Source organism: Euprymna scolopes, chromosome 10 (assembly GCF_053919585.1).
Source record: "Euprymna scolopes isolate OS-2025 chromosome 10, ASM5391958v1, whole genome shotgun sequence".
Lineage (NCBI taxonomy): Eukaryota > Metazoa > Mollusca > Cephalopoda > Sepiida > Sepiolidae > Euprymna > Euprymna scolopes.
The window spans coordinates 22,966,616-22,989,272 of record NC_136491.1 but is presented as its reverse complement, the minus strand read 5'-3'; the positions used below and the strand labels follow the sequence as shown (position 1 = coordinate 22,989,272).

Below are 22,657 nucleotides of genomic sequence, written 5' to 3'. Positions count from 1 at the left end.
CAAAAACAAGAAAATCCACTAACAACAAAATTAATAGAAAAAATCAATATCCTTTCAACTACTAAAAACATTATTCTTGTCTGGATCCCCAGCCATGTGGGGATCAAAGGCAATGACAGGGCAGATACAGCTACAAAAAGATCTTCTCACCTTCCAACTGACAATTTTAAGATTCCACATACTGATCTTAGACCCCAGATAAAAGCATACATACAGGAAAAATGGCAACTGCGGTGGAGTCAGCAAGAGGGCAACAAATTATACTCAATCAAACCTGAACTTAAGGAACGATGTCCGGACATCAAGAGATCACGCCGAGAAGATGTGATACTGACTCGGCTGCGCATAGGGCACACCAACTTTACTCATTCTTATATACTAAATGGAGAATCGGCGCCAGAGTGCATCCCATGCCAGGAGACACTCACAGTAAAACATATCCTAGTTGGGTGTGATGACCTTGCCCCAACTAGAAAATTATATTATACAGAAAGCAATATGGAAGACCTTTTTGAAAAGGTCAACTCAGCAAATATTCTAGCATACCTAAGGAAAGTAAATTTATATAAGAAAATTTAAGGAAATTTAAAGTCACCCAAATATACACATCCATGTATAAATACAACATTTAATTTCTTAGTTCAATTTTATAAAAAAAAGGGAGGAAAGGCTGAAAAAGTCATTCCCCCCCTCCCAATAAAAAAAGTTAAAAAAAAAAAAAGGACTCCGGCATTAAATGACCACATAGGTTGATATGCCGTAAAACCAATCAATCAATCAATCAATCAACCAATTCTTTTTTTTTTTTTTTTTTTTTCTCAATTGTTTGGTCTTATGCTAGTTTCTAGACACATTTTTGGGGGAGTGTGTTTTGTTTTTTCCAATTATAACACTAATGTCTGTCGTAAAGTCATTTAATATTTTACATCCATACCACATTGTTACTACTGGTTCAATATTATTAGACTGGGCTAATATTCAGGAGATATGGATAAAAAATATAGGTCATTTGAGCCGTCCATAACTCTAATTTACACCAATAAATGCTTGTCTGGATTCTTTTGTTTATATTGTTGATCTTATTAAAAGATGTTCTCGTTCTTCCTTAACTAATTGTCCCAGAAGGTTTGATACATGTGGTACTGGAGTGGTTTACTTCCATAGATTTTATATGCTTCATTCTTTCCGTGAATTTCATCGATATGTAAGTAATATTGTTTTTATCACCTTTTTGCTGTTGTTACATTGAAAATTGAAACTTGTTGAATGCATTAAGCTATAAAAATGATAAAATTGAGGTCAATTTTGACACTCCCATTTTTGAGCTAACATTTTGAGAGACTGAATGAGTGTCTTCGATATAGGATTTAAATTTCACTAAAATTGAATAAGCTTTTTTTTTGTTGTTTTTTTTTTTTACACAGGCATCACCACATTATCAAGGCCAAGAGGCCACTCAAGGATAAGGGTTAAAGAGTGTACAGTAGAAATTAGAAAATATAGTAATCATTAGTAATTAAAATTCGGTAAATTTGTTAACTTATATGGAACGGCTCATCCAGAACTTGTTTACGTTAAACTTGAAGACAACCATATTGTAGTTAGCTGAAAAGCAGGAAAACGGAAGACAGTTCCACAGGCGTGCAGTTCTAATAAAGAAGCTTTGTTCATGGAATCTACGTTTAGGTTTAGGCACAGATAAAGAGTGGGGGGAATTAGTGTTTTCAGTTAGATGAGCGTTTCTTATGAAAGTTTGGCGAGGGGGGACCATAGACTGAAGCTCAGTCGAACACTTTCCATAAGGCGATTCTGCCACTATAGCTCCCCTATAGTGGGAGCATAGATATTCTGGGCCAGTTCCAGTGCCTTCTTTGGAGAATATTATGCATACGATTTAAAATTCCATCAAAATGATATATTTAAAGCTTTAAGAGGGGTTCTGCCCCATAGCTTGGTGGTGGTGGTGGTGGTGTTTGAAGATTTAAGATCACTTTTCCATAAAATAAAAAAAACACACAAACATTGACATTATATATATATATATATATATATATATATATATATATTCTTTAAAATATAATTTGCTTTCTTTGATTGAGCACTATCAACGACCCTTGTTGAAATTCAATTATTCTTAATTTTTGAATATCTTTCTACCTGGAATATATATATCTTTCTAATACTAATAACCACTTCTCTAAGGTCTGACGAGGTTGTTAGATCGTAAACATGGTCCAACATCTGAAACATATGTAACCAAACAGATCAAACAGTAATAAAAAAAATAAAACACATATTTGCTCTGCAATAGTATTGAGCACTTTTTCAGGTTTTTACTAATTACCAGTTTTACCATATATATATATATATATATATATATATATAAAAAATCTTTTTCTAATTTTTATTTCCTTTATGTAAATATGGTCATATCTTGCTATGATGTGCAAACTGTTTCGATCATTATTGATCTCATCAGACAAGAAAAAAATTTTGAAAATTTAAAAAGTTGAAGAACTTTTTATAATTTTAGAGGAAATATTTTATGTCTAACGTGTAGCATGGTTTAAAGATCTTATGATATGAAGTCAAAACGCATAACTTTTATGGCTGTTCAAGAAATATTGGTTTTCGAATATACTCAGTTTTTGAATTTTAAATAACTTTCTAGCTGCCAATTTAAAAATCTAAATGAGATTCAACTTTTTTAGGTGATTATTTATGTGCGAATACTTTTAAGAAAAAAAAACTTGCAACAAAAATAATTTAGAGTAGAAGGGAATCTGTTTTGCATATAAATTTAAAGGTATAATGATTTTCCATTTCTGGCCATTTTTGATATTTTTCCAATTTGAGAAGTTATATATATATATATTACTCTATCACTAAATCTAGGTAAGAGTGACAAGCCCACCTTCTAAAAATGCAATCTCTTGAACATGTTGTGACATGACCCACCATCACCACCACTGAAAAAAAATCCTTTCTAAAATGTTAGAATGATTCTGAAATCTAAGATTATTTTACATTAAAATTTTATATTAAATTTATATATATATATATATTATATATATATATATAGTTTTTGTTTTCATTTCTGCCAAAGTTTTTAGGATGTTCATATTTAAGTGCCTAAAAAGGGAGAATCACATATTTTGAAGAGGCAGGTGTTGGCGATTTAGCAGGTGTTGATCTACAATAATACCAAAGAAATCTTGCAATATATTCAGTTTTAAACAGTGCCAGTATTAGATTTCAGTTTCTTATATATAAACTGCATTACAGTTCATCTTTGAGTTCTAACTTTTTTTAATGCATAGATGGAATTTTTATGGTATTGCAACATATTTATGCGCATTTATTGCAGATTACTTGACAAGCATTAATTTCTAAAGAGTTTCAGTACCATATTCGAATTCCTTGCACAAAAATACATATATATGACAAATTTCAGCACTTAATCTTGTGTTTTAACAAAGTTATAGCCTTTTTACTGAAAAAGTGTAAAGAATGTGACAAAACGCATATGATCATAATTCAAACATGCGACGTACAAAGTCATAACTGCCTTATTTTTAGTCAGGTTTTTTTAAATTTAAAAAGATTCTTAGATCATCCAGCTCTTTCTATGTATGCCATTTTTTTTTTTTTTTAACATGGAGGTCACCACTTATCAAGGCCCGGAAACCACTCAGGGATTAGATATTTAGTTTAGTTTCAATTTTTTTTTGTGTATTGCTACTTAAACATCAATGCACTACTTTTAGGCATGTGCTGTCATTTCTTTTTTTTAAATTTACCTGAAACGTTTCCTCAACACAAAAGAAAGGAAGAGATCAAAAGAAGATGCTTTTTTGAACAAAATAACGATTCACTTTATTTGCGTTTGTTTTAAGAGAAAGAAAAAATAAAATTTTTATGTTTGTCTTTTTCAGGTAACAGGAGCATGTTGTTTATTCCTTGCTGGTAAAGTTGAAGAAACGCCTAAGAAATGTAAAGATATTATAAAAATTTGTCAGTTACTTTTAACGCCACAACAATTTGCTGTGTTCGGAGATGATCCAAAGGTAAGCAAAATTGTTAAAATTTCATTAAAAAAAAAAAAAAATTTATGGGTCAAGAAAAAAACCCAACTTTTGTTAGAAATTATTTGGAAGGTTATTTCTAACTTGTACAGTAAAGGTAAAAACAGTTTTGTTTAACAACAATCATCTTTTTCGTATAAAAGTAGTGACAAACCAAACAAAAGCAATTATTGCATTCAATCAAATATATTTGACAATTCTAAATAACAAAGAGATATTGAAATAAAATAAAATACACATCAAGTGCGCTTGAAAGCCAAATCACAACCTAATATTAGGAAAATAAACAAATATTTTACTTATTTGAAATTTATCATAAATATATTTCAGAGGTATACGCTATCTTCAGTGTGTTGTTTTTTTTTTTTTATATATATGAACTCTCATTCTTGACGTTATTCTCACGTTGCCTACGCACAGTTCAAACATTTCTAAATACAACCGCTAGACACAACGCGCAGCTCTTTACAAACAGACTTCTTTATCCAACGTTACAACATGGCAAGGGAAAATAAAAGGAAAAAAAAAAAGAAACAAAACAACATACTGAAGATGGAGTATACCTCTGAAATATATTTGTTATAAATTTCAAACAAGTAAAATATTTGTTTATTTTCTTAATATTACATTGTGATTTGGCTTTCAAGTGCACTTGATGCGTATTTTATTTTATTCAAATTAAATCAACGTTTCTATATGAACTCTCATCCTTGAAAGAGATATTTAGTCGGTTTCTTGTGATTTCCAAAAAAAAAACTGTTGTTTTGGAAGGTGTTTTCAGCAGAAGTTAGGTGCTCTTCTCCCTTTTTTTTTTTTTGTTAATCAAAATCAACTTCCTTCTTTTGAAAGAGTTTATATAGAACCTCTTCTCTTAAATAAAGTGCGCAAAAAGCAACATAAATTATAATAAACTTATGCAAATTTACAAACATCTTATTCAGAATATTTCAACAGTTTGAGGCATTTAAAATTCTGCAGCAACTTTAAAAGTTAACTTTGCAGAACTATTTAACTTCTTCACCAAATCTGATTGCAAACTTTATTTTTGATCAATAAACACTTTTTTTTTTTTTTTCCATATTAAGTATAATTTGTTGCTAAAAAAATTATCCTGGTGACATTAGGAATTTATTTTTACAATATCTTCATTTTATTTTATTTTACATACATCAAATTCGTTCCCAAGGCTGCTGAAATAATGATGGGATTGTTTTACTGCTCCAATAGATATCTCACTGCTGATGCAATTCTCTACTTATATAAGAGCCAAGTACGTCCAAGGATGGAGTACTGTTGCCACATCTGGGCAGGAACTGCTAGAAACAGCTTATCCTGCCTTGACAGAGTTCAAAACAGACTTCATAGTCTAGTGATGAGGGATACCCTTTTCTCTTCCCTGCAACCTCTTTCTCGCAGAGGAGACATTGCGAGCCTGTTTCTGCTTTATTGTTATTTTCATGGCAGGTGCTCGTCTGAGCTCCAAACTATGTCCCCCACCCCATCTTGTTGTTTCTTAGACCTGCATGCCTGTGGAACTCTGTTCTGTTCTCCTGCTTTCTGACTGACTACAATATAGTTGTCTTCAAGTTCAACATAAACAAATTCTTGATGAGCCATCCTCTTAAGTAATCCAATTTACTAAATTTCTACTACTAACGATTACTACATATTCTCTTTGACCACTGACCCTTATCCTTGAGTGGCCTCTGGGCTTTGATAAGTGGCGACTTTTTTGTAAAAAGAAAAAAATAAATAAATATTAAAAAGTATATCACTAATATGGGTAGCCACACTCAAAAAAATAAATATGTGTGTGCATATGTCGTTAATGTCCATTGGCAGCTTTGTAGAGTATGGAACCAGCCATTCTTAGCAGTAAAGATGGAGATCAATTCTGACTCGGAGTTGTAGTACTTGTCATTGTTTCTATTTGACAACTGACTCTGCTACCTCACCACTTCTGCATTTACTAACTCAAGCACTCTCATCTACTCTCCTGTTCTGTAAACATCTGGTCCTGGATATGACCTTAAACTATATCCAATGGTGAGGCCCCAGCTTGCGGGCTTTGGGGAGTGTGGAGCAATCCTTTAATTGCCATTGCTCCCAGGTCCACTCTGACCCGGAGTGGTAGTATCTGTTAGGGTCCCAACTATGGGTTAAATAGAAACCGACTTGAAAAAAACAAATATATTCTATCAAAAACTTTTCTTCAAAGTCACTGGATTCGGCATTAAATAACCTGAAAAGGGTTGATATGCCGTAAAGCAAAAACAACCAACCAACTAACTGTAAACATCTCATACTGTGCAGATATAATCTTCCTCTGAAGTTATCAGGCCTAAACCTTTCTTTAAGACATCCATTGTAGTATTCTCATTATTTCTCCCCATGCAACACATATCCTTGGTGCTACCAGATTAGGCTGTCTGAAGATATTGGTTTCCTGAGGCGAAATGCACCTAACATTGATGCCTTTTGTTTTTTTACTTCCTTTTGCAAAACTTAATTATGGTTTGCAAAAACAAAAACAACACGCCCCCCCCTTTCGTTCTCCCCCCCCCCCCCCTTCATTCTTCACATTTCCCCTTTCTCTTTCTATCACCCCCACTTCCTGACTGGTTTCCTAACTTAAAATGTACCAAACATTAATACTGTAACCCTTTTCCCTCTCTCATTACAAAACTCATTTATGTTCTGCAGGGCAGACAACAAAAATTGATAAAATCCACTATAAAACAACCAAACCAAACCAAACACTACAAGCTAACGATTGAAGATGCAAAAAGCTTGAAGAATAAAAACTTTCTACAAAATAACTGGGTACAACATGAATACAATTTTCCAAAATAACTGGATTCTCCATTACATAACCTGAAAAGGGTTGATATGCCATAAAACAACTAAACCAAACCACACCTATCCTCAATTGTCATTGGCCAGATTTCACTTCTATACATTATTCAACTGTGTACACGTGCCTGATGGTCTCTTTTCTTAGTCAACAGCAATCACACTCAGCTAGTTAGTAATGTAACGAAGCCATGAATGTTTATGTGCCAGCAACGACATCTCGGCATATACAAATGACCAAACTGTGGTGCAAGTTGATGTCACAGCAAAGGAAGAGAACTATATCACATTGTACGCTACATAGTTAGAAATGAGCAGTATCATTCCATTGCCTTTTCTTCTTTGTTTATGTCATTTATTTAATTCATTCTTTTATTTTCTTCCTCTTATGCTGCTTTTATTTTTTTATTTTTTTCTAGGAAGAGGTCATGACTCTTGAAAGAATTCTTTTACAAACCATCAAATTTGACCTTCGACTCGAGCATCCTTATACTTTTCTTCTGAAATTTGCAAAGATTTTAAAAGGTTTTTTTTTTTCTTTCTTTTTTTTTTTTTACAATTTTTTTTTTGTGACAGTGAAAAATCTTATACAAAACAGATTCTATTCATAGGAGCAAGTAACATAAATATAGTGTGTCTGCATATATATATATATATATATATGTGTGTGTGTGTGTATAAATGTATATATATATATATAAAAAATAAATAATCAAATAAAAACAAACAAAAATAACAAAAACAAGAATGTTTGAAAAAATACATGGAAATAAATAATCAACATTAATGCAAGGAAAAGATGGTCTTCTTCTGTCAAGAAGTGACAATCATATATATATATATATATATATGATCATCACTTCTTGACAGAAGAAGAGCATCTTTTCCTTGCATTATTGTTTACATTACTTTTATGCACATAATAATTATTAATAAATTATATTTTCAAAAAAATAAAAGAAGTAATACGTCCTAAAAAAAAAATGTGGGCGGAAAAAAAATGTAAACAAAGGGCAAATAACTCCTTTCTTATAATAAAAACTCAAGGAGCGAAAAAGAAAAAAATTAGTACGGAATCGCTAAAAAAAAAATAAATAAAAATTCAACAATCTTATATGGTGATGGGACAACTCCAATATTTTTCCTGACTCCGACACAATTATCGATTTTGTTCTAAATTCCTGATTCCAATACAGTTACAGATTCTGATTCTTTTTTTTAAATTCAAAATATAGGTTTGTGAGTAGATGGACAAATCACGGCAAAAACCCATTTAATATATGCCTCTATTTTTGCAAATGTAAAAAATAGACTTATGGGTGTGACCTGTCGGGTTACGTTATAGTTTTATTGGTAGTTTAAAATCAATAAATATTTATCATTAATACGAACCATGGAAAATTAAGTTTTAAACAAAAACAAAAAAAAATAAATGCAATAAAAAGAATCGTTTTTGGCATCAGAAAATAGGCATACATTTTTCTGATTCCAATTATCCCAACGCATACACACACACACACACGTATACATATGATACTAATGATTAAGGTTATATAATACTAGCAGGCCGCCTGGTGTTTTCCGGTCCTAAAATACGTTTATATGTAATATTTTTATTAAAAAAAAAAACATTAAAAAATTTAATCGCGTGATTTGAACCTACAGACCATGTCATGCAAAAAAAAAAAAAACGCTATAAACTTACCCACAGTAGAATTTTCACAGCTCATTGTTGTATGATTGTTGCTGAGTGATGACATGGAAAAAATGGCTTTACTGATGATAGATGAATTAAAATAACGGTTTCGATTATTGGTAATTATCGGGGGGTATTTTGAGACGAAACTTAACTAAGATCACTCTCAGACTTATGCACTAAAGTTCTGTAAATGTTAAAGAAAATCTGTTCAGCTGTTTCGGAGTCTATAAGGAACAAACACACACACACACACACAAAGATGCATTTATATAATTGTATGTGTGTGTGTGTGTGTATATATAGGGGGTTATGTGTAATCGTTTGTGTTAATGAAAATTATTGAACATGAATGTTTTTGTATTTTTAAACTAAGAAATTATTAAAAAATTCACAAACAAGTTATAACACATTTTTGTGAAACGAATGCAGTTAATCATAGCAATAGCACTTGCGCGCTTCTCTACAAATAATCCAAATTATTAACAGGATGGAAATATATCATTCAATGAAAAACATGTTTTTATTAAACAGGTGACAAACACAAGATCCAAAAAATGGTTCAGATGGCCTGGACATTTATCAATGATCAGTAAGTTGGATTTTTTAAATTTTTCTGCTTTTTTTTTTATTTATTTATTTTTTTTTTACCAAAATGAAGCCGATTTGTTTTCTGTTTATATAATCATTATTAAATGTTATCTTCCTACAAGCTTTATTGTGTATTTTTTATTAATATGCTGGCCACTTGTAAAGAATAGGAATTATTTATAATTTGGCATAAAGCACATATTGTAAGTTAACAGGCTATAACCTTTGCTCGTTTTTAACTAAAATGTCTAATGTTTTAGTATTTTTCTTACATTTTGATCGCATTAGTTTTTGCTCTTTCTTTACTTCAAAAAAAAATTTGAGACGTGTTTTTATAGAGTAATTATTCCATGTTTTAATATTGTATTTTGAAAAGTTGAATGTCTTAAACTATCAAATGACTGAATGCTTGTTAAGCTTTCACTCTCTGCTTTTTGTTGATTAAATGTACTCGACTGTCTTTTTAGTTTGTGTACGACATTATGCCTGCAGTGGGAAGCTGAGATTATCGCAGTCTCCCTCATGTACCTTGCTAGTCGTCTATCCAAATTTGACATCCAAGATTGGGAAGGAAAACCTCTTGGAAGCCGGATGAAATGGTGGGAATGGTTTGTTGAAGGTATCACCATGGAATTAATGGAAGGTGAGTTTAATTACTTTGTGTTTGTTTTGGAATTGTTGAGATGAGGATTGGTAATTTGTATTGGGATTATTCAGAATACTGTTCTCATGTCAACTAGTGACGCAACAAATAAAGTGCTTAGTAATAATATATAATATAAATCTCACCTGTCTGTTTAAATCGGTGGTTCCCAATCTATTTTGGGCCATTCCCCACCTAGGCATTTCTAAAATTCTGATGCCTCCCCTTTGTGATATTTAATTTTTGTTATTAAAAATCCCTCTGTTATTCAGTGAAGTAAGCTTAAAAGGCCATTAACTTGTATCTAAACAAGGTTCCAAAGAACATGGCATCAATGAAAGAGAAAAATTTTAAAACGAAAGGACATGCCTTAATACAAAGATTCACTATGAAACAATTCACTGTTAATATAATAATAATAATAATAATAATAATAATGAAAAAAATAACTCATTCTCAAATTGCCCTATAGTCTTTGGTATAGTAAGCCCAAGGGTGCACGTCCTGCCCATGCCCCACCAAAATATTGCCATGCCCCACCGGTGGGGCATGTACCCCACGTTGGGAATGACTGGTTTAAATGTATGTTTGTATGCCTTGCAAAAATTTCGACAGAAGCGACTGATCCTGACAAGACCGGTATCAATTTGAAGCTCAATGTCTCGGATGACAAATATTGAAAAATTGGCCAAAAACATCAATTCCTTCACCTTAAACTAGCAGCATGCCTACAAAAATAAACACCCTAGCGGCATGCCTACAAAATTCCAAAATGGGTGTTTGTAGGTGGATGAGCAGGTGTCACAAAGTGTTTTACATTATCACCCCGAAATTGAGATCGACAATAATTTTGCCAGCATTTTCTTAAGCACAACAGAAATACAAAAGTATCTATTGTAATACTACACTTCATCTTTTCTGTCCTTTGTTAATAAAGCAGGAATCGTTGCAGGTTGAGGCAATTTTTAATTTTTGTTCCTGCACTAATCCATAACTCCTCCCCCTCCTAAAAAAAAAAAAATTCTTGATGATGTACATACCTGTGACTGAAAGATATACACCAAAAATCACTTAACTTGATAAAGTAGTTTTATTTTTTATAAATACAAACATTCTTAAATGAATTTCCAATGATTTACCCCCCCTTTTTTTTTTTTTCCAATTTTCACCCCAAACAGTGTCACCTTGAAGTACTATCGGGTATATACTTTGCAGGGGAAGAATAGTTTCTAAAATTTTGCAAAAGTTTGAATTATTTAAAATTATTTCCCTTTCTCATCCTTATTTAACCATAGAAGTTGATATATATATATATATATATATATATATATATATATGATTAGTTTTTTTGGAAAAAGAATTCCAGCAGAGTGCTCAATTAAAAGGAAAATCCAAATTTTAAGAGCGTACTTATATTTTGTGTACAGAAAGTTGTTAGTTGAGACAGGTCATTGGTACCGTCGGTTTCAAGCCCGATAATAAGGCCCGTTTAAGGTATCCTTATCGAGCTCTCTTCAGCCAATATTCGTCGAAAGAGACGAATATTGGCTGAAGAGAGCTCGATAAGGATACCTTAAACGGGCCTTATTATCGGGCTTGAAACCGACGGTACCAATGACCTGTCTCAACTAACAACTTTCTGTACACAAAATATATATATATATATATATATATATATATATTTTTTAATAGAACTGCTTGATCCATTCTTTACATGAGAAGCGGAGGGGGGGGGGGTACATCATTGGAAATTTATTTAAAAATTGAACCGGATCCCCCCCCCCCCCCAAGTAATCCAATTTACAAAATTCCCACTACTTTTGTTTACTATGCTATAATCACATGAACTAATGTATACCCATTAGCCCTTATCCTCGAGTTGCCTCTCGGCCTTGATAAGTGTTGATTCTTGTGTTAAAAGAAAAAAAAAAACTACTACTTGGTCAAGTTGCATAATTTTTGGTACACAATATTTTCTTTCTGTCACAAGTATGTAAAGATTTTATTTTTTTTTTTTTCATGGGTGGGAGGGTTATGGACTTACACCTTTGTATTTAATCCAATCCAGAGTACTATCTTTTTTTTTTTTTTTTTTTATTTATTTATTTATTTTTTTTTTTGAAAGCTAGATTTTCATCACATTAAAACTAACCTTGTGTCTAACTCTGCCATTGTTAAATGACAAATAGACGAGTTGTCGCATCATAACCCGAGTTAAATTCATCCTATCATTTCATCTATAATTAATGAGAGAAGAGATGATTCCTCTTTTTTTTCTTTTCTTCAAAGTGTATTTGTGTAATTTATTTAACAGCCCCGATTTAAAACTGGAACCTGACATGTCAAACCCAATTCTATGTCTAAATCAACAGTATCTCTTGAATAAATCTTTATCTTTGCTCACGTTTTATTTTTTTTCCAGATATTTGCCATCAAGTGCTTGATTTATATTCAACAAGTCCTCAGAAACGTGAGGAATCTCCTCCCATGATTAACCAACGCCTATCAAATACCAACAGTAATAACTCACCAGTGTCCAATAAATCTCCGCAGATGTCTGTCACCAAGAGAAGTAGGACAGTAAGTATTTTAAAGTTTACATCTATAATATAAATCTCACCTGTCCATTTAAATGTATGTATGGATGTCTGTGTGCCTAAAACTTTCAACAGAGGCGACGGATTTTCAGGAGATCGGTATCATTTTGAAGCTCGATGTCTCAGACGACAAATATCGGAAAATTGGCCAAAACATTAATTCCTTCACCCTCAACTGGGCAGTCTTTTACAGGGAGGTGGGTTGAGTTTTTGCGAACCATTTTTTTGCAAGTTGAATTGACTTTGCCGAATTTTAACGTTTCGATCTTCCGGCTACGTCATGTAGGGGTAAGACATCAGATTTTCTTTCACTTTCTTTTCCGCCTTCATTTCACGGGTTCAGGCCTGCCTGCCTACTACCATTTTTTTTTTTTTTTTTTTTTTTTTTTGTTGCTCAACACACCTCCAAACACCCAGGCAATGCCGGGCACCCAGGCTAGTCATCAAATAAAAACAAATTTTAATTTAGGTTTGCAACAAAGGTTTTGCTTTCTTTTAAACATGACTTTTATAATTATATGTCCTGCCAGTTACATCACAAACAGGAAGTCACAAGCGTGATGTGGTGAATTGGCAGTCAAATCTTTCTCTTCCCACTGATTCAGCAAAGAGAGCAGTTGGGTTAAGGATGTTAAAGATAAATAGATTATTGCCATTAATTTTTTCTGCTATTATCTAACATTTAAATTTTTTTAATTTATTCATCCCTAACAAGGTATAGTGCCACTAAGTTGAAGGGATTCTATTTGGGACCAGATTTGCAAAGATACTATGTAGGGAGTTGGGCAGTGAGATGTTTGTTCATATTACACTTGAACTTCTGCAGGTCAGTAGAGTCAGGGAAGCAGGAGTCCAGGAGGAAATTCCAAATTCAGCAGTTTGAGGGAAGAAGCTATTTGAGTAGAAGGCTCTACGGCTTAAAGGGATCTCTACAGTGTAGGGGTGGGATTTTGCTGTTTGTCAGGTTTGTTGGGAATATTTACGTTGGGGGAAGTACGAGTGCTTGGAGTTCATTCAAGCAGTTTCTATTAAAGTACTTGTAAAACACGCATAGAGATGCCACATTTTGTTGATGGGACAGAGGTTTGTAGTTTTGCTGACAGTGCGTGACCAATTAGGTTTGCGACTCCTTTTTAACTCTATCGAGGAGCGAGAGACTAGTGACAGATGCGTCAACAATACTCCATGGATGGGGGAATAGTAGCTTTGTAGAGGTACTGGATACTCTCTGTTATAAGTAATCTTCTAGTATGGTAGAAAGAACCTACCTTCCTCGCAGCAGACTTAACAATTACCTCAATGTATTTATTTTTTTTTAATTTTTTTTTTTACATGGTGGTCACCACTTATCAAAGCCCGAAAGCCACTCAGGGATAAGGGTTATTGCAAGTACAGTACGTAAGTGTGGAGATTTAATGAAGTGTTTACTTAAGGGGGTGGTTCATTAGGAATTTGTTAACATTGGACTTGAAGACATCCAGGTTGTAGTCAGGTGGGAAGCAGGCAGACGGAACAGAGTTCCACAGGCATGCAGTTCTAAGAAAGAAGCTTTATTCATCGAATCTACGTTTTGATTTTGGCACAGATAAAGAGTGGGGAAAATTTTTGACAGTGGATTCAGCTAGACGGGTGTTTTTCGTGAAAGATTGGCGAGGTGGGGGACCAGAGATTGGAGTTCAGACGAGCACCTGCCATGGAAATAACTATAAAAGGATAGGCTCGCAACGTCTCTTCTGTGGGAGAGAGGTTGCAGGGTAGAGAAAAGGGCATCCCCCGCTAAGCCACAAAGTCTATTTTGTACTCTGTCAAGGCAGGATAGGCTGTTTTTAGCAGCTCCTGCCAAGATGTGGCAGCAGTATTCCATCCTTGTTCCATGTTGTCTATGAATATAAAGCCTAGCAGCTTAAGGGGAGTGCTTTCAGGTAGTGTATCAGCCATAACAATCAGTGAGAAGGTTTCTTGTAATTATTAAAGGAAATACGCTTAGTCTTGGTGGCATTGAACATAACCATTAGTTTCCTATTCCACTACAGACTGGAGGTCTTCTCCTAAAACAGCTAAAAAGATTATTCTATTTAACTGTGGACCAGAAAAATAACTGCAGTTATCAAATGAAATCACTTCTTGTTAAAAGATAACAGTAAACTGGTTTCTCCCCTGTAATCATGTGCTGCGCAGCATGTTTTGCCGTTACATATGAATGGCAGATGTGGTTGACAAGAAGGTTCTTGCAGAACTTTTAATTTTGATTTCTATTGATGTATTTTCAAATAAGTTTTCGTTATAATACTTTTACTTTATATCTCATTTTAAAGAGCGTTTTTCACTCTATCTAATTGTTTAAATTAAAATCGTTTTAAAATAATTTTCTTTTCAGAACGTTGAATACAAGATGGAAAAAAAAAAGCAAATTCGCACAAATTTCTCATTTCGATTCAGGCTAGACTGAAAAACTGTTGAAATAGTGATATTAAGTCAGTGTTTGGCCCAGAAACCACTACTGAACAAACAGCACAATAATGGTTTAAGAAATTGTGTGGCGGCGACGAGAATCTTGAAAATGATGAGCGTAGTGGTCAGCCATTGGATGTTAACAACGATCAATTAAGAGCCTTAGTCGAAGCCAATCCACGCTCAACTGTTTGAGAACTTGCTTCTAAATTAGACATAACGTATATAACGATTTCCAAGCACTTGGGAGAGATTGGAAAGACAAAAAAAACTTTGTAAATGGGTGCCTCACGAATTGAACTCTAACCAAAAAAACGCTGTTATGAAGTGTCATCTCCCTTTCTTTTATGCAACAAGAACGACCCGTTTCTTGACTGGATTGTGACTTGCGATGAAAAGTGGGTTCTTTACGACAACCGACGCTGCTTAGCTCAGTGGTTAGACGCTGATGAAGTTCTATTACACTTCCTGAAGCCAGAATTGCATCAAAAGAAGATTTTACTGATTTTTTTAATGGATAAGACTGCTAGCAGACTACCATAATTTTTTTAATTAGTCAACAGAAAAGGCTGAATTCTCTTCCACGACAATACCTGACTGCAAGTTGCTAAACTGACCCTGCAGAAGTTGAATGAATTGTGCTACGAAACTCTGCCTCATCTGCCGTACTTTCCAGACCACTTACCTACTGACTACCACTTTTTCAAGCATTTCAACAACTTTCTACATGAAAAATGCTTCAAAAACCTAAGCGATATCAAAAATGCCTTCAGCGACTTCATCGGCACCAGAATGGAAGATTTTTATGTTACTGGCATAAATACACTTGTTTTGCGTTAGCAAGAGTGCGTTGATTTTGATGGTGCTTATTTCGATCAATAAATTTTTGTTTGAGCCACAATATGTTCTTCAAAGGAAGAGGAGAGGGGGCACAGAGCTGAAAATATCTCTAGCCAAAATTAGACCACCCAAGAGATATTCTTTTTGTTTGAACAAGTAAGTGCTTCATTTAATGAGAAAATCATGCTGGGATTGGTCTTTGATGGTGGGGTACTTTTCTCAGATGGACTCCAGATAAAGCCCAATGAATAGGGACCATCTGGACATTATCTCCTGGTCAACCTCTGTGTGATCGAAATAGTGTCCACCAGCAAAAGACCAGAATCAGTCAGGGTTTGAAAAGATCCCACGAGATGGTTACACCAGAAGTGAAAATTAGAACTGAACATCTGATTTTCGAAAGAGCTACCGAACAGTTGAACCAGTATGCCTCTCTGACCAAGCGTCTCCCCTTGAGGCTCTCAGTAAAGAACTGTGATAATGAGTCTTAATATATACTCCATTAAAAATCATTCCTCAAAATAACTATATTCGGCATTAAATAACCTGAAAAAGGTTGATATGCCGTAAAACAAAAACAACCAACCAACCTACCAACCTAAGTAGCCGGGTACGACTTATAAACTCCAAAAAATAATAAGCATCTATTATTTGTTTATAAACTGGATTTGTAGTTTTGCTTGGTATGAAGACTTTTTGTTGTAGCGCAGGATGGCTCGCTCAACAATTTTGTTGCAGAGACGTGTAAAAAGATCACAATGGGGTAATGAGTGAACACACCCGCATGTTCACACCCATTCCATGAGTCATGGTGGTACCTGGGTATGTCAATTTCCATGGTTTACTAATTTATGACTAGTATGAAGAAAAACATTTGTGAAAATTTGTAGAAAAAAATATGCTGTTTTTTATTTGCATGAGAAAGTAAGTATGATATATTTTATGCATTGCTTTTATTGGCAAAATAACATTGTTATTAAGTAAAAATAATTTACTCTGAATTAATACTAATACTTATAGGTAAATGTGCACTGAACAGATACCATAATACTTATAATTAAAATCAAATTTTGATATATCTGCTTTTTTTTTTTTTTTACATTGTTCATTTCTGTATTACGTTTAAGTTATTTTAAACCTCGCTCTTCCCATGTTAAATAATAATTTCGAAATAATAACGTTAATATTTCAGTGTGCAGGACATGCGCGCATGCACAACCGGATGTCGTAAACCGGAAAGTGGGTTACATACATCGTTAAAAGATCATTTGAATTATATATATTTTTGGATACCATCAGCTAGAATAGAAACCAAAACATACGCTGGCCACCCTCATTCCTTAGCCACACCCATAAACAAATTGAGCTTCGGCATTTGGACGATATCAAAACATTGTTAATTCACTATCCGCACAGCAGCAACCATGTAGCAAAATGGTTAGGAGCTTTGACTGTCGTTTGGGCGGTCGGGTTTCGATCCTGGCTTGAGGTAGCTGCCTGGTTAACCGCATTGATGAGCTGTGATACAGCAAAACAGTACTGTATGTGGATGACTATATATATATATATATATATATATTAAATAAGATACGTATTATATACATTTGAAACCAGATCCAATGCATTGTTACAAAATAAACAGATATTTATTTTGTTTGAAATTTATGTTAAAGTTCATAAATATATATTTCGAAGATACACTTCATCTTCAGTATGACTTTTTTTTTGCCATGTTGTTATTGGAGCAGAGAATTAGCCATTTGTTGTTTCTATGTTGGTTTTTTATGTCTCAGAACGGTGCGTTTGGTCACGCGAGATTCATGTTAAGACTTTGTTCCTTAGAAGCACTGGTTGAATTTGAATTAAATAAGATACGTATTATATACGTTTGAAGCCAAAACAACACATAAACGGATATTTATTTTGTTTGAAATGCAGTTCTGACCTTGAGACACATGCAAGTCACCATCCAATACACAACATTTTTTTAACATGCTCAATTATTCTTCCCCCTTTTCCCTTTTCTTCCCCCCCTGCTTCCATCTCTTGCTCTGTCTTATACTTATAACTTTACAAAATTTTAACTTAATTTATACATGCATTTTTTTATTTTTTAATAGTTTTTCTCTAGTGTCTTTCCTCCCCTCTTTCCTTGTCCTTTTTTCCTCGTCCAATCTCTATCCCTTACTACTACTCTCCTGGCTTTTAATATCCATATGTAAAACAATATCTTTCCTTTTTATTTTAACTTGAATCATCTGATGATATGGGCGAGTAATCTTTATCCCGTCTATTGAAACAACTTGTCATGAATTAAGTTAATACACTCGAGGTTGAAACGATAAAAAATATATTCAACTCTATTAACTCTTTATCTTTGTTTTTTTTTACCAAATATACCTCTTAAAATATATATATATAGTAAGTTATGACAATATATATGGCAATTAAGATACACAAAATATTCCGCATTCCATTCTTGTGAGAATTCATCAGGCTTATGCAAAAAGTTGTCGTTATCGTGTGTTTATACATCCATCCATCCATCCATAGCCCTTGAGCCCCTGGAGGGGCATAGGACATCTACAACTTTGTTTTTGTAGCGAGGAGTTCTTTTTACAGGGTGCTGGCCCCACGCCCAACCTTCCCAGAAGATGCATACAGCGCCTCACCTTCCCAAATGGTCACCCATCTGGTACTGGCCAGGCTCAACATTGCTTAAAACTTGGGTGATCTGGTGAGAACCGGTGTGTCAACGTGATTGTGCCGTACTGTGTTTATGTATACGCACATGCTATTGAATTTTCTAGTTAGCCAATCAGCTTCCTAGTTTCCACCACGCCCATCCTAATCAGCCAATAGATGGACACTTACAGCACAAACTTACTTCCTAGCTCTAACATTGTATTGAGCACTGTTGAAGTAAACACTGAATATTTACGCATAAAATTATTTTTGTATATTAATTTATGTGATTAAATGAAGTAGTCATGTTTCGGTCGGGTTTTGATCCTGGCTTGAGGTAGTTGTCTGTCTAGCCTCACTGATGAACTGTGATACAGTGAAACAGTACTGTATGTGGATGACTATATATATAATTTGCCAGGTAGTTCTTTTTTTTTTTGTTTCTATTTGTATATGAACGGATACACTCCAAAACTATCATAACATTTTAATAGCGACTAGATTAACATTAATTATTTTTTTTATTTATTTTCTTTTTTTAGACACCACCTTCACCAGCTGAGCCGCCATTGAAACAAAACAGAACTTCTTCTAGAAATGATGCCGCTTCTTCTTCTTCATCTTCATCCAGTGAATGCAGTAGTGTTACTACTAGTACTACCAATAATAATAAACGTAATTCTGTCAGTAACCAACAGCAGCAGCAGCCACCACCACCTACATCATCTAAAATATCTCCTCCGTCTTCAGTTGCTTCTACATTTTCTAACCCGAGTGGGCCAATCAGTACACATCCAGCTCCTAAGCAACCACCACCTACCCAACAACAACAACAACAGCAGCAGCAACAACCCCCACCACCACCACAAGTATCAGCTCCAAAAGTTGGCCAACCAATTGGCCCCATTACTGGGCAAGGAATAACCAGCAAGTCTTCAAATAACGACTCTCAGAGTATAGATTACGGTGCAAATAGTGATAGTTTTACGCACTACAATCCCTATATGCCATCCCAGATGTACTCATCATCGTTCATGTCGCACGAAGGAACACAAAATATTCAATCCCTGATCAGCCAGAGTCGGCCATCACAAGTCTCCGAGCTGCACACATCTGCTCCTCCCCCACAAACCGGGCTTGTTAATCCCCCAAACCCACAATACCTTCCCCCTCCCGGACCCAGCTATCAACCGCCACCGCCTTTCCCTCCCCAACCTACTGCTCCTCCTGGCTACCCTCCTGCCTCAAGACCGTATCCACCTCCGCCAAGCAGTCTGCCACCTCAAGATACCAACATATACCAGTATCCACCACCACCGGGAACCTATCCGCCTCAACCTAGTGCTGGTGGTCCTCCTACCTCTGGCCCGCCTCCACCACCACCAACACTTCCAGGAAGTTACCAGGCTCCTCACTACCCTCCTCCTTTGCAATCTGGTTATCAACCTAACTATCCACCTCCGCCTCCAGGTCCAAACACGGCTTACACTGACTCGCCGGGAAATTACAAGGTGGTAAACACAGTAACGACCGCCACTTCCCTTTATCAACAGCCGCCACCCCATTATCCTCCACCCACAGGATACAGTGCTCCCCCTCCACCAGGAACCACAAGCCCGAATAGACCACCCCCAAACAGAAACTCTTTAACACTAACCCCACAAACTAAGCTAAATCCGAATCCTGGATTACCAACAGTAAGAATTACGGGTCGACAAAACAGGAGGTAGACCTGTTCTTTCTGAAACCTTTTTCATTTGTATTTCTCTCATTTCACGTCTGCGTAATCTGAAGATAAAGCGAAAAACAAAAAAGTCTTTTTGCCAAATGGTCATCTTTTTTGTTCCATTTTTCCATTTCAAAAGACGTTGTCTTGCTATCATCACTTTTGCCTCATTATCTTGTTTGCATGAAGAGAGAGAAAGAAAGAGAGAGAGAGAAAAATAGACTAGAGAAAATATCAATTCTTATATATTGCTATTATATATATATATATATATATATATATATATATATATATATATATATAATAGCAAAAAGCGTAAAACAATTTGAATAAAATCCAACAAAATGTACAAGCTGAAATGGAGCAAATCAAATCAACACAAATGGTGAGATTTTGAAATTTTGTCTTTATCATTCAAAAGTCTTCATCAGAAATGTGGCTTCTTGTTCAGATCCTCCTTTTCCCTCTTCTTGAAAAATACAGATGTGTATGATGTAGTTGAAGGTAATTTTTATTAGTTTTATCTTTAAATAAGGAAATTAAATTTTATGGCTAAATAACAAGTGACTATCTTGCGATGCCACCTTAAAAACAAGGGAGATCAAATAACTCAAACTTTTGCAAGCTTCTTTTTTTTTTTTTTTTTAAATATGTTAGAATTTCAGAAACACACACACACACACACACACACATATATATATATATGTATGTATGTATGTATATATATATATATATATATATATATATATGTATATATTTCTTTTGAATACTATGGGAGAAGTGTATTTTAAACGAGTCAACAAAACAAATGGTAAAAAAAAAACTAAAATTTATCACTGGTTAACTTCTCTCTTGAAAAAGCTCTTCAGAAATAGTTCAGAATCAGCCTTATACATCTTCATAACACCTACAAAATAAAGAAAAATTTGTATGACATACATAGCGGTGAGGGGAAGATGATATTGTACACCAAAAATTACGTAATTGATTAGTAGTTTTATTTTTAAATTAGAAAATCAAATTTTATGGCTAAATGACTAGTGCCGAACTTGTGGCGCCACCTTAAAAAGAATATGGAAAAATAATTCGAACTTGTGGCGCCACCTTAAAAAGAATATGGAAAAATAATTCAAACTTACGCAAGATTTTTGTTTTTCATAGATATCGTAGAATTTCAGCAAACAATATTATTCAAAATAAGAAAAACTTGTGATATAGATATATTGAAATAATATTAAATGATATGAAATAAAAAAACTTGTGATATAGATATATTGAAATAATATTGAATGATATGAAATAAAAAAAACTTGTGATATAGATATATTGAAATAATATTGAATGATATGAAATAAAAAAACTTGTGATATAGATATATTGAAATAATATTGAATGATATGAAATAAAAAAAAAACTTGTGATATAAATATATTGAAATAATATTGAATGATATGAAATAAAAAAACTTGTGATATAAATATATTGAAATAATATTGAATGATATGAAATAAAAAAACTTGTGATATAAATATATTGAAATATTGAATGATATGAAATAAAAAAACTTGTGATATAAATATATTGAAATATTGAATGATATGAAATAAAAAAAAACTTGTGATATAGATATATTGAAATAATATTGAATGATATGAAATAAGAAAAACTTGTGATATAGATATATTGAAATAATATTGAATGATATGAAATAAAAAAAAACTTGTGATATAGATATATTGAAATAATATTGAATGATATGAAATAAGAAAAACTTGTGATATAGATATATTGAAATAATATTGAATGATATGAAATAAGAAAAACATGTGATATAGATATATTGAAATAATATTGAATAATATGAAATAAAAAAAACTTGTGATATAGATATATTGAAATAATATTGAATGATATGAAATAAGAAAAACTTGTGATATAGGTATATTGAAATAATATTGAATAATATGAAATAAAAGAAACTTGTGATATAGATATATTGAAATATTGAATGATATGAAATAAGAAAAACTTGTGATATAAATATATTGAAATAATATTGAATGATATAAAATAAGAAAACCAGAATATTATAAAATAATTATAAAATAACGTGAATGTAAAAAGAACATTTTCATAAAGACAATATTATTCCAAATAGTCAAATTTTGTGATCTATTGAAATATTATGGAAGAAGCGCATTTTTAATAAGAGCCGACAAAGGAAAATGGGATGAAAAAAAAAAAAAAACTAAAATTTATCGCTGGTTAACTTTCCTCTTGAAAAAGCTCTTCAGAAATTGATCAGAATCATCTTCATAATTCCTTAAAATTTCCATTAATCGTTTAAAAATGATCTTTTTATAAAAATAAAAACTACTTGATGAGTTTACGTGATTTTTGGTATATGATATTTTCTTTCCATCACAGCTACGTACATCATACAGATTTTTCTTTATTATTTATCTATATATTTTTTTTATGTAGGTCTGG

At 33.3% G+C, this 22,657-nt stretch overlaps 1 protein-coding gene across 1 annotated transcript in view; it reads left to right on the top strand.

Annotated features, from left to right (window-relative positions):
- The window catches only part of LOC145285866 (uncharacterized), a 57,326-nt gene extending 37,053 nt beyond the window's left edge, over positions 1-20,273 (top strand). The window contains exons 3-9 of the mRNA XM_080134310.1: positions 1,123-1,204; positions 3,936-4,067; positions 7,358-7,463; positions 9,169-9,226; positions 9,693-9,868; positions 12,291-12,448; positions 18,984-20,273. Coding sequence (XP_079990436.1) covers positions 1,123-1,204; positions 3,936-4,067; positions 7,358-7,463; positions 9,169-9,226; positions 9,693-9,868; positions 12,291-12,448; positions 18,984-20,171 — 1,900 coding nt within the window. The 3' untranslated portion in view covers positions 20,172-20,273. The remainder of the gene's footprint in view (positions 1-1,122; positions 1,205-3,935; positions 4,068-7,357; positions 7,464-9,168; positions 9,227-9,692; positions 9,869-12,290; positions 12,449-18,983) is intronic.
- The last annotated feature ends 2,384 nt before the right edge of the window (positions 20,274-22,657 follow it).